The sequence below is a fragment of the Hyalella azteca genome, unplaced genomic scaffold, assembly GCF_000764305.2.
Source record: "Hyalella azteca isolate HAZT.00-mixed unplaced genomic scaffold, Hazt_2.0.2 contig5313, whole genome shotgun sequence".
In the NCBI taxonomy this organism is placed as follows: Eukaryota; Metazoa; Arthropoda; class Malacostraca; order Amphipoda; family Hyalellidae; genus Hyalella; species Hyalella azteca.
Window position 1 is genome coordinate 1 of NW_025935507.1, and position 13732 is coordinate 13732.

Sequence of the window (13732 nt, forward strand, 5' to 3'; positions counted from 1 at the left end):
TATGGTTTTTCAGAACTTTTATCTCAGGGTATTTATTAACCTATAAATATTAACAAGTCACATCAGTATAATCTTATGTTGGTACTTTGAATTTATCATCTAAGGGTTCTTCATGTTTATTAATAAAAATGTTCTTAATTACCATATTATTAATAAAGATTTTCTTCATGATTATTATCCAAAGGTTCTTCTATGCTGCAGTTTCTCTTTAATAACAATTAACAGAGCTGTTATTCCTGCCCACAGGGATTCACATTATTGCAAGGCTGCAGGTTAATAATTATTATTCATGTGTACAATGCGATCTGCCTTGTTATTAATTATTATTCATGTGTACAATGCGATCTGCCTTGTTATTAATTTTTATTCATTTGTGTTATGTGACCCTCCTTGTCTCTTCCTTATGTCGATTTCCGCTCACCCACGTCAACTCCCGTCAACATCCGTCGACTTGAAATAACTTGAATTTATATTAACTAACGCCATGTCAACACTCGTCGCCCCGTCAACACACGTCACCCCCGTCAACACTCGTCGCTCCCGTCAACACACGTCGCCCCCGTCAATACCTGTCTCTTATACACATCTAGATGTGTATAAGAGACAGCTGTCACTTTACNCAACACACGTCGTCCCCGTCAACACACGTCGACCCCGTCAACACACGTCGTCCCCGTCAACACACGTTGTCCCCGTCAACACACGTCGTCCCCGTCAATACACGTCGCCCCCGTCAACACACGTCGTCCCCGTCAACACACGTCGTCCCTGTCAACACACGTCTCCCCTGTCAACACACGTTGCTCCCGTCAACACACGTCGTCCCCGTCAACACACGTCGCCCCCGTCAATACACGTCGCCCCCGTCAACACACGTCGCCCCCGTCAACACCAGCAGACGCCGTGTCTGTCGCCTCGCCTGTCGACCACGGCGCCGGCCCTTGAGACGAGCAAGCTGCTGCCTCGTCCATCATCATCGTCCGACGATGACGTCCTACGTCGCTCACCGTCGCCTGACGATGACGTCCAACGTCGCCCATCGTCCGACGATGTCGCTAACTCGTCCTCGTCTCTCTCGGTCGCCCGCGAGCAACTTTATCCTTGATTGCATCCTTCACTAATCCTTGACTAACTGCATCGCTGTGAGTCCTTCAAAACATTAGCTTTTTATTACAATTATCGCGTACAGAAACTCTTCCTAGGCTTAATCTTCAACTTCTTGAAGAAACATCAAAATATACTCTCATGTTTCAGTTTTTAATATATAAGCGTTTTATCTTGCTGAGCACGCGGTCTCAGTCATATAATGGTGGGAAACCACTTATTTTGCTGATACTCGTGTACATATTGTATATCTTCTATTTTTATATAAATAGTCTTAGTAAATATCGCACTTTCTTTTTATCGCACTTTTGCTGAATGGGGTATCAGGCTGTACATTTTCCTCATTGTTTAACATGGGAGCCGGTAAACCGACATTATTTTATGCTAGCTGCTCACTCTTCCGTTCTGTTCGGGTTTTGGCATTTCAGTTTCCTTTATTTGCCTCACTAAGGGAATGCGGTTGCTTACCATCATCTTTACTCTACTCCTAGTTTGTATACTCTTAAACGCAATTTGCCTTTTTTGCACGAATATTATAACACATTATTTCATTTATTATTCCATCCAGAAAAGTCTCCATTTAAATCTACTTGAAAACTTTTAGTGTTTCTAAAAATTTAACCAAAAACTCCATCTTTGAAATTATGTCGCGATTTCTACAGAGTTTACTGAAATTGGTACTATGTATCCGTATTCGAATACCTTCAATAATATTTAGGTGATATTTAGCCGCACCACTAATGTCTCTTTTGATGTCGGGTTATAACAAAAAAAATTGATCTCTTAAATTATGCCGCGATTTCTATAAAGTTTGCTGAACTTGGGACTATGTATCCGTCTCGAATACAGTGATATTTTGGGTTATATTTAGGGTAATATTTTGGGTTATATTTAGGGTAATATTTTGGGTTATATTTAGGTGATATATTGGGTGATATTTAGGGTAATATTTTGGGTTATATCTAGGATGATATTTTGGGTTATATTATGGGTGATATTTAGGGTTATATTTAGGGTGATATTTAGGGTAATATTTAGGGTGAAATTTAGGGTTATATTTAGGGTACTATATTGGGTCATATTAAGGGTAATATTTAGGGTTATATTTAGGGTGAAATTTAGGGATATATTTATGGTAATATTTAGCCCGCATTACTAATGTTTCCATTGTTTTCGGGATTCTTAATTCCTGTGCATATCATTCGTCATCCAACAGTCAGGTGACGATGAAGGCGAGCGATGCACTAAATTCGGCAGCGGCGTAGGACGAAGATCGTTAACGGAGGCGACGAATGAAGTGACGTGCGGTGAAATGGTCGTCGCAGACGAGGTAAATCTCGGTGCTAAGACTGGCAGTAAAGCTACCGGAAGTGGAAGTAAAGGTACCGGAAGTGAAAGTAAGAATACCGGAAGTGGCAGTAAAGTTACCGGAAATGGAAGTAAAGGTACCGGAAGTGGCAGTAAGAATTCCGGAAGCAAGAATACCGGAAGGGGATATAAGAATAGCGGACATGGCAGTAAGAATAGCGGCAGTGGTCGTAGAAATAGTGGCAGTAGTGGCATGAGAGATGGCACAGCAAGGGAAGCTGTCAGCAGCGCCAGCACGAGTCAGACAGCTGACACTGAACATCCTTCGATGCCTGGCACGCCGCTTAGCAGCGCGTCAGCCGTCAGCGGCGGCAGCGACACGTCATCAGCCAGCGCATCTTCGTCGCAGGCGCTGCTGCTGACATCGCCCTCGTCAGCCACTGCTGGCGCCAGCATCGTCTGATACTGCCGCAGTAAATGTTATTGTTGCATTTGTGTACGAGTTGAGATGAATAAATGTCTGACGAAAATGAATGAATAAGATCTGGTATATAACCACATGAATCTGTTAAGTTAGTGAAAATTATATTATATACTAATAAATTTAAGGAGATCATTTGGCTTAGCGAGCTGTACATATAACCTCATTCATCACTCATCCAGTGTTGCTGTCTTCCCGATTTAATTTTGTGCAACTATCATGCAAATTATTGTTAATTTGTGTCATGATTGCATATGAGCGAAATTTTCAACTTACTGTCATAAAAAATGTTGGTATTCTAGAATTATCTTTATTTGTACATTTTCTTTAGAGTATCGTGCATTGAGCTGTTGTATCATAGTCGAGCTTAATGATACTGAAACTATCTGATCATATAAATGGTAGTTAATAAGTCTTGTTGGGTTCCTATTTAAGCGTTAGGCTCCTGGGAAAGTATGTCTGCTATTTTCCTCTTTTATCTTTAAATGCTACGCTAATTTTCTCATATGAATCTCCCGAGACTCTGGCCACATTCCTAGTTATTATTCTGGTGCTAGAAATGACATCACATTCTTTTTTGTATATATTAGAAATTCACTAAACCTTATCATTCTTTTGTAAACGTTTCGTGATTTGTTTGATCGTCTTCGTTCTTTTGTAAACAATTTGGTTTCTATTAGACATGTTCGTTCTTCACTCGACTTATTCGTTTTGTCCTGACGCATCCGTCCTGACCTCGACGCATTATTTTTTTCCTCTACGTTATCCTTCGTTCCCCGCCGTGTTGCTCTCTTCGCTCCATACTTGACTTTTTCGACGGATTGTTTCTTTCTCGACGCACTCGCTTTTCTTTCTCGATATTTAGTTCAATTTTCCTCGTAGGTTTCGTTCAGTTCTTCTCGGATATTTCATTCAGTTCTTCTCGGATATTTCATTCAATTCTTCTCGGATTTTTCGTTCAGTTTTTCTTAACGTATTCGTTCTTTCATCGACGTAATCGTAATTTTCTCGACGTGTCGCTATATTTTGAATATAATTATGTTGAGTTTCCCTTCTCTAGACGACCTTATCCTCTTGGTACAGTGTCCCTGTGTCTTCTAAATCGAAGGCAAATTTAGCTTGGGTATTATTAGGTTTTTCAAGTGTTGTAATGTACAAGTATTACATGGTCTACTGTAATGTGGAATTAAAAGTTGTACTCGTGTAGTTAACCTTCTTATTATGTACATAACATGATTAAAATCTCTTTCATTCCAGACAGTAGTTAGTCTGTCCTAACACATTCATGGTAAGTTAATCAGTGAAGAAGAAACAATCAAGTAATCTTGATTTCTAATGTTACATGCCTGCTAGAATCGTGCGACCGAGATCTTACGAGTCTTCTTGTATTTATATATTCGTGCAACTGTTCATGACCTGATAATTATCTACGTTTAATTATTATTCAATTAATTATATACGCATATGTATGTTTGTCCGTGCATTCATTCGAATCCTTGTACGACATCTGGGATGCCATCGTTGTAAATCACTGATTTGGAAGGAAAGATAACGCTTATCTTGTTTGGAACTCTCGCTGTAGAGAAGTGCGTATATTGAAGGTTTCTCCACTCCGTTATCTGTCGCGTAGACGTTTTCCCCCGAGGTTTTAAATGCAATTTGTATTCAAAAATAGATATCTCTAAAACTTTAGTTAAGTTTGAACGATAAAAAGTTACGAATACATTCACATTTGTGTTAAAGAGGTAAGAGTAACCCAAAGCCGTTCAAATGTTACTAGGAAGATATTGAAGATGAAATATTCAGAAGATTTGTTTGTATTGACTTCAGTGACGAGGATGGTGGTAGCTTTTTCCATGGGGTGCTCATCAACACAAATGCTGTGGGGTACGAAACAGGATGGTTCTCTCGAAAATTATTATATTTCAACGTTCATGATTCGATCAACAAAGTAGCCTTTTAAGACAGCACCTACAACATGCACTATCCTGACCAACTGGCGACACAGTGTAACAAACTCTACGTCACCTCGCCGAAAAAAATAATTTTTACGTCAGTTCACAAAAAGCTAATATGGATTAGGAGAAGACACAATATGACAATTATAAACAATAAAGAATTGTGTTGTTATTGCAGTGTTAGTACAACTACTAGACCACTTAATTAACTATACACCGACGCACGCGACCTGCTAACTGCGGCCATTGTACCGGTGCACGGACCCTGTATCTTGAGTATCGTTCGTCTTTGACGGTCACAGCGTTACAATTAATATTTCTCGACAAAATGTATTCAATTTTCGATGACAAATCAAGTTATACAAATGTAAATAATATCTAAGTTCGAAAAATTTAACGGCGGTATACACAACAAGAATGTACCTGAAAAGTAAAGGCTAAATATCTAATCACGAAGCTTTAAGCGCTGGACTCAGAATCGTACAAGTAATTTAAAGCAAAGCAAATTACACAGAAATTCACCATATCTTGCCACATAAAACGATTCCAGAGTCCAGCTCTATCGTCAGGTTGAAAATAGTAGAATGCTGTTACAATCACAGTTCGTACAACTGTTTTTTTAATATTCTAGAACTTGTGGACTGACGATGGAGCTAAACTCTGAAACTAAGCTATGGTGAATTTATGAGAAATTTTCCTCGTTATTAAATTTCTAGTGAATTTCCGATTTAAGCAAACGCTTGACATCAATACAGCATCAAACGTCATAACTTAACACGGCGCTGCAATGGGTGTATAACACAAGAAATATTCAAATTCGAAAAAATAGGCGGATTATCTAATTTCGAAAAATTTAGGGCAGGATCCAAAAGTTCCTGAAAAGTAATGACAAAAAAAAATGTCCGGGTACGAAAAAAGGAACGATGCAATGCAAGTGCGAAACAAAATATGGAAGTACATTCGCAATGTAAGAACGAAATTGTCATTTGTTTAGTATTTAAGTACGTACACTGAGATATACGGCAGAATATTACTGAATACATAGAAAAGAAATAAGTACACCAAGAAAGTATAAGTACAAAAGTGATCAAAGTGAAACGTTATCCTGAAATAGGAATGATCAGAATGCAGATTAGCATAAATTAAGTCTTGTGGTTATGATTTGCTTAATATTTAAAGCCATCGACATCTAGCAACAACACAAAAGAATTCATTTAAACTCGTTAATGTCAGAAATTTTACAATACATTATAAAATTATCGAATACTAGAAAACGAATCAAGCGGGAGTTCAAAACTACCAATAGATAATTTACAGGATCAACAATTCGTGTTTCAAAAACATGACTTTTCAATTTTAAAAAATGCTTTCAATTCCTTCAATAGGAAGATAGTTGGCGAGTCTCTGATGATTAAATAAAGTTCACGTCATCAAAATTAAAGTCCGAGACAAGAAGGGTGATGTGAACCTTAAAGTTTACCCCATGGCAAATAAGCTCGCTGATATTCCTGCCAGAAGCGTAATTTACTCAGAGGAATATAAAGTCTTAATACCTCATCTATACTTAGGAAGACACGTAAGGCTATGATTTAGAAACACTAGGTCTACGTACTAGAAAAATACGGTGCGCGTTGGCAAAACCTATCAAGATATACAGTGCAATTCATTTTCTACGGTAATACGTACGGGAATCAACATACGGCAGTGACGGTTACACGGGAGCGCGGGGTGACTCTTCATCTTACGACCACGATTTATGATCAAATTTAGAACTTTTACAATAACCGATAGTAATTGGCTTAAAAGCCTTTGAATCAGGAAATTTAATATACGGGAAAAGCTTCATCACTTACATAACAAACTCAGCGCCTGCGTTTAACAAAGAAAATGTAGAACTTCCTTCACGAATATCGTTTACAGTTTCTATTTAAACACCTACCGCTCGAGAATGTTTCGATGCGTCACTCACATCAACGAAATATTTGCTAAAACCTGCGCCATGACACAAGAGATAAGCATTTAACTATAGCGTCACCACTGCCAATGATAATTACCAATGATGACCAATTCAGTGCGTGCGCTTTACAAAACACATTTAACAATTTTTACACAATCCTCGTAAATACAACGCGTCATTCAGACCAATCATACACGGCTGAACTAGACCAGCTCCAAGAAGGGGCTTTTCCATGGGGCCATTAGGGGCGGCCAGTACAATTTTCAAATGCAAACTGCCAATAATTACCACACTACTGGCCTCGTGTGTACGACTATTGGGTTCAGTAGCTCCTTTACAGGAGGTCAATAGCAATAGGCTATTGCTATTCACAGGCTTATTGATAGGCTATTGCAATTAAATAATAAGCAATAGCTTATTATTTGGAAGTCATGCTGGCCGCAAGTCGTTCCGGGGTCATACTTTCAAGACTCGCTAAGTGAACGTAAGTACTTACGCTGTATTTTCTTGTCTATGATTGGTGGATTTTGCTTGAAAGGCCGTGTCTCGATGGATCAGGCTTTCTGAGCGTGGAAGTGTCAAGTGAAGAACGACCTACGCGCGTAAACATGAGTAAGCTTTGAGACACATCAGACTGTTTAGTGAATACACCAAGAAATGCATCAATAATGAATACGATGAGAGTATGGAGTGGTTAGAACGAACAAAATGAGCTAACAAGTGACTCGGCAGCGAAATTTCCAGCAAAAAGCTGAGGCAACGAACTTTCGCTGAGTACATAGAAAGATTAGCACTGCGCGCATAGCGAGCGCTGTCCGAGACACACTCTGAGCTGTCCGAGACACTCTGGGCTGTCCGAGACACTCTGGGCTGTCCGAGACACTCTCTGGGCTGTCAGAGACACTCTGGGCTGTCCGAGACACTCTGGGCTATCAGAGACACTCTGGGCTGTCCAAGACACTCTCTGGGCTGTCCGAGACACACTCAGGGCTGTCCGAGACACTCTCTGGGTTTTCCGAGACTCTCTGGGCTGTTCGAGAAACACTCAGGGCTGTCAGACACAGTCTCTGGGCTGTCCGAGACACTCTCTAGGCTGTCCGAGACACACTCTGGGTCGTCCGAGACACTGGGTCGTCCGAGACACTGGGTTGTCCGAGACACTGGGCTGTCAGAGACACGACAATTACGACTTACGGAGATCGCAGCGTGGTCAGGAATCGCCCCATCACTCCGTGCGTAAGTCCCATTATACGATAAGGCACTCAAGCGAAAGAATCTTTCATGACGAATGAAATTAAAAAAAAAAATTTCATTTCGCCTTTGAATTTCTAGGGGACATCGGTTTCAGCTTCATAAAATTCACCAAAACCGACGACTTTCGAACAAAAATTAACGGGAAGACCAAGTCTTTGGTCTCCGTATGAGTCACGCGTGTCGAAGCTAACATTAACTTATAATTAGTTACAACAATTATATTTATAGAAACCATGCCCGCCAAAGTCCCCACCAAAATATCGAGGGCAATAGCTCCTATAAATTAGCTTTATTTGCAAAACGTACCGAATTAATCAACGGTACTGATGTTTGGAACAACAATAACGAGTGGCAAAATAGCGGGTAAAAGTTATTTCCTTTCATTCAAATTGAGAGGTCAATTCTTGTGAATAGTGATGATGTCATTGGTTCATCAGCAGCAGCAATATGGCTATCTTATTACATTAACTGAATACACTGACATATTTGGCTGCCGACAAGTAGGTGGAACCATCAGTTCAGAAAGGATGAACATCTAAACAAAAAGCCAGGAACCCCGTTCAAACAGTGAAGGGTTATAGAAAAATTAAATAGTAAGAAAAACTAATTTGCCTTCCAAACATCGATCAGAAACCAAAATTCCTGGTCCCAAACGTGACTCAAAAGTTTCCATTGAAATCAAAGTTTACAGCAAGAATCCCATAGAAAAAAGTCTACGGCCTATAACCCTAAGGAATAAAAATTAACATCGCTAAATATAGAAGCCTTATAATAAACTGCAGTTCCTGACCCAAACATCAGAAGATAAAACCCTTCGGCCGGGAGCTGAAGTCCTCAACAAAACAAAGATAAACAGAAACGAGTATATCTTTGCCTTAATAACAATTCACTTGCTATCCATTGTGGGTCATCCTGACACAGTTTCTACTGGTAGAAGAGCGTATCTGTGGTATGTGCAGGAAGCAACACATCTATTTTCCTGAGTGTAGGTTCGTGGTAGCGTATTTAGTGTAGGTTCGTGTAGGTGTAGGAACCTACTGAGTGTAGGTTCGTGGTAGCGTGGTAGCGTATTGAGCATGCAAATCCCAATAGCTGCAGTCTGAATGGAGATGACGTAAGAAATTATTTTCTCATGGAGAATAGAGACGCTAAATTACAGAATAATATTCGAGTTATTCGCTCGCTGTGGTAGACTGAATATTATTCGCTTTTAGCGGCTTTTTGAAGAATTTTACAAAGAGGATAAAAGCTTAATTTGCTATGATGAAAACTGATCAATAATAATTTCACAGTAATTAGTGACGATTGGATCGAAGAATAAACATTGTCCATCTTTTCTATAGGGTTAGTAGATGAAGAAGTCACGCTAGCGTAAGCAACTTGTAATTTCTGAAGAATCCAAAGTGAAACTAGAACTTTGAGCCTAGGACAATCAGTGTTCAAAGCTTTGTTAGCCGCTTAGTAAATTTGGACTTGAACTAGAAAAGACAATTTTTAATCGCTGCAAAATATAACCTATACAATTTTGGGTACAGTCAACCTTGGTTTTGAGTACAGTCCAGCTTTGGCAGCCGAGACTTATAGTAGTGAAGGCAGGGCAACACCTATTCTAGTGAAGGCAGGGCAACACCTATACTAGTGAAGGCAGGAAGGCGTGTGAAGTCTAGTGCAGGCAGTGAAGTCTAGGAGGCGAGGCCGGCGTCCTTGGCCATGCTGTAGAAGAGGCTCTGTTTGTTCTTCAGGAGGTCGGCGGGCGGCGCGAACTCCTGCACGACGCCCTTGTCCAGCACCAGCACCCTAGGGGCGTCCATTATTATCATTATTATTATTATTATTATTAATAGCAGAAGTAATAATAGGAGGGGATATAGTAGTTACATATTAACTAACGCTTCAATTTAGTTATCTATATCTAACGCCCGAAGTTGAGAATGAAAGAAAAAAGTTGGCATGAAGAGAAATTGAATAACTGCGTAAAGATGATGCTATCACCATAAGATGCTCGTATGGTGATAGTTGGGCTATTGTGATGATGGTGCAGGACTCGTACCTGTTACTGTCTAGGATGGTGTTGAGGCGGTGGGCGATGGTGATGATGGTGCAGGACTCGTACCTGTTGCTGTCTAGGATGGTGTTGAGGCGGTGGGCGATGGTGATGATGGTGCAGGCAGAGAACTGCTCGCGGATCGTCTTCTGGATGAGGTCGTCGGTCTCGAGGTCGACGGCGGCGGTCGCCTCGTCCAGGATCAGGACGCGCGTCTTGCGCAGCAGCGCACGCGCCAGACACACCAACTGCCGCTGCCCCACGCTGTTATGGTGTTTATAATTGTAATTATAGGAGTAAGTATAGTAGTAATTATAATATTAGTAATTATAGTACCGTAGTAAATATAATAGTACTAATTGTACTAGTAGTAATTATATAATTATGGATATGGTGTGTCTTGATACGCGCAGCAGCGCGTATCAAGACACACCAGATGNCGTCTAGCGCGCATGCGCGAGACCGGGGAAGTATTTAAGGGGCGAGCGGGCCACCGCGAGCCAGTTCCGTATCGGCGTTAGTGGCGGTTAGAGCTACTGGGCGGCGTTCTACGACTTAGCCGAGAGCCAGACGCATTTGTGGAAACAGCTCCGCGGGTGCGAGAGATAGTGCTGCAAGTTAACCACGACGATTCAAGACGGACAACTAGTATCAACGGCCAAAAGCTACAACGCGAGCCTGGTTATACGCGCTCAGAGTGAGTTACATCGAAGCAAAGTTCTACGAGTGTTCAAGCAGCAACCCTCCGCGTTAGACCGCAACGCCGAAGAAACCAACGCCAAATCCAAGTATTGCCGGATTGAGTCACCGGGGAGTCTTCCAGCGTACATTACGACATCTCTTCAGATAACACCACGACACCCTTCGGAAAACACCCTCAGACAAAGCTCACCGAGAAGCAACGAACGCCGCAGCCAAGTATTGCCGGAGTGTGACCGAATAAATCCCGAGGAAATCTGCCGACGCTCGCCTTCATTCCCGCCGGTGATGTACCTCTTTTTGGGATCGGTTAAATACTATCCCCATTTTAGCCCTCTTTATTTGTACTATTGTGAAGGTTAAATTATTAGCGTGCATTGTAGCCTTCGTTGGGAATTGCAAATACGGGTAGGCTAGGCCTAGGAATTTGTTGCCAATTTTTGCCGTGCCCAGTTCTGTATTAGGGTGGGATTTGCTGTCTTTAAGTATATAAGAGTTGACATGCTTATTTGTATCCTTTCCCTTGTCAAGTCGTAGCTGCCAGCGGGAGAACTTTTTCACTGTGCCCCGGCCTCGTGCTAAAACCTAACAGTAGGATAGCTAAAACCTGAACTAAAAAATTCCACGGAGAGAAAAGTTAAAGGATTGACGTCATAACTGGAAATGGATAAATTTGTCGTAGGGTAAAAATCGTAAATAATTTACATCAAGGTACAACCCATAAATTAAACTAAAATAGGAAGGAAGGAGTAGACATCTTTATTCTAATCAGTACATGGCAGTGGTAGGGTCCAGGTTCATGCGCAGGGTTCCACTGAACAGAACCGGGTCCTGGAGGTGGCAAGTGGTTAGTGGTACATGGAGGTGGTAAGGAGAGGGTTAAAGACTGGTAAAGACTGGTAAAGCACCAGTAAAATGTACTGGTGCTTTATTTCTGAGCACCAGTACTTTTTGTTTACCCGGGGAAAGCAATACATTACATAGGCATGATCACAAGAAGGATCCGATCCAAGCATTATAGCATGGATGATGAGTGCTGCGAGACGATGATACCTGCGGGATGATGGTGAGGCGATGATACCTGTGGGATGATGGTGAGGCGGTGATACCTGCGGGATGATGGTGAGACGATGATACCTGCGGGATGATGGTGAGGCGAGAGCGCAGGTCGTGTAGGCCGATCTTGGCGATGTCGACGCCGTCGATGATGATCTGACCGACGGCGGCCTCGATGATACGGAACAGCGACAGCGTCAGCGATGACTTGCCCGCCCCCGTGCGACCCACGATACCCACCTGCGGGACACGGTAGGTTAGGTGAGGTGAGGTAAAGTTAGGATAGGTAAGGTTAGGTAAGGTTGGGTTAGATTACCCACCTGCGGGACATGGTATCGTGACAGCCAGGCACGGTGCCATGACAGCCAGGCACGGTGCCATGACAGCCAGGCACGGTGCCATGACAGCCAGGCACGGTGCCATGACAGCCAGGCACAGCGCCATGACAGCCAGGCACAGCACCATGACAGCCAGGCACAGCACCATGACAGCCAGGCATGGCACCATGACAGCCAGGCACAGCACCATGACAGCCAGGCACAGCACCATGACAGCCAGGCACAGCACCATGACAGCCAGGCACAGCACCATGACAGCCAGGCACAGCACCATGACAGCCAGGCACAGCACCATGACAGCCAGGCACAGCACCATGACAGCCAGGCACAGCACCATGACAGCCAGGCACAGCACCATGACAGCCAGGCACAGCACCATGACAGCCAGGCACAGCACCATGACAGCCAGGCACAGCACCATGACAGCCAGGCACAGCACCATGACAGCCAGGCACAGCACCATGACAGCCAGGCACAGCACCATGACAGCCAGGCACAGCACCATGACAGCCAGGCACAGCACCATGACAGCCAGGCACAGCACCATGACAGCCAGGCACAGCACCATGACAGCCAGGCACAGCACCATGACAGCCAGGCACAGCACCATGACAGCCAGGCACAGCACCATGACAGCCAGGCACAGCACCATGACAGCCAGGCACAGCACCATGACAGCCAGGCACAGCACCATGACAGCCAGGCACAGCACCATGACAGCCAGGCACAGCACCATGACAGCCAGGCACAGCACCATGACAGCCAGGCACGGTGCCATGACAGAAAGACCTAATGTAGCAAGACTACAAATTATGTAGTACCATTGAAAAAAATGATAATACTGTCAATTAATTCAGTGCAATTGCCAGACAGGACAGAAACTTCCGTATGATATACGAATTACTAAATTCTACAATTATTCATCGTAAATGGCACTCAATTTTGCAGTACTTCTCATTTTTTCGTTCTTGGTTGGAGCAAAATTTTATGTTAGCCATCGATACACATTCAGCTTTGATCATAATTTATCATAAGATTGTCATCACTAACTCACAATTTACTCGATCTAAGAAAATATTTCCATAACCTCTTAGATTTTTATAAGGTCATAAAAAATCGAGAGCACGTCACAAACTCGTGATCTATGAATAAGTATAGTATTAACTATAAATAGGTACAGTATTAACTACGACTTTGTACAGTATTACTGCGTTCTATGCAGGCTTTATACACTAGGTAAATAAAAGACTTGTTGACGCAACCTTCTCGCCGGACTGGACGGTCACGTCTATGTCTCTGACGACCAAGTCCAGACCTTCACGGTACCGTACTAACTATAAATAATCACAGTATTAGCTATTAATTTGTACAGTATTACTGTATTCTATGCTTCTATGCAGGCTTTATACACTAGCTGAATAAAGGACTTGGTATTAAGACCTTCTCGCCGGACTGGACGGTCACGTCTATGTCCCTGACGACCAAGTCCAGACCTTTGCGGTACCGCGTCGAGAACTTGCTGAACCGCACCAC

The 13732-nt window shown here is 42.5% G+C and overlaps 1 protein-coding gene and 1 long non-coding RNA gene across 2 annotated transcripts; one reads left to right on the forward strand and one right to left on the reverse strand.

Moving 5' to 3' along the window:
* Window positions 1-902: 902 nt before the first annotated feature.
* Window positions 903-4367, forward strand: LOC108676426. Its single transcript, XR_001931175.2, has 2 exons — window positions 903-1142; window positions 2321-4367. It is a non-coding gene; the product is annotated as an uncharacterized LOC108676426 (long non-coding RNA).
* Window positions 4368-4796: 429 nt separating this feature from the next.
* On the reverse strand, window positions 4797-13729 carry LOC108676427 (ATP-binding cassette sub-family C member 3; the record flags this gene model as incomplete). The annotated part of the gene is made up of 5 exons (XM_047880362.1): window positions 4797-9859; window positions 10176-10370; window positions 11581-11636; window positions 11943-12101; window positions 13640-13729. Coding segments are annotated over 5 exons (615 nt in total), but the record flags the coding sequence as incomplete, so codon positions are not given.
* Window positions 13730-13732: the final 3 nt, after the last annotated feature.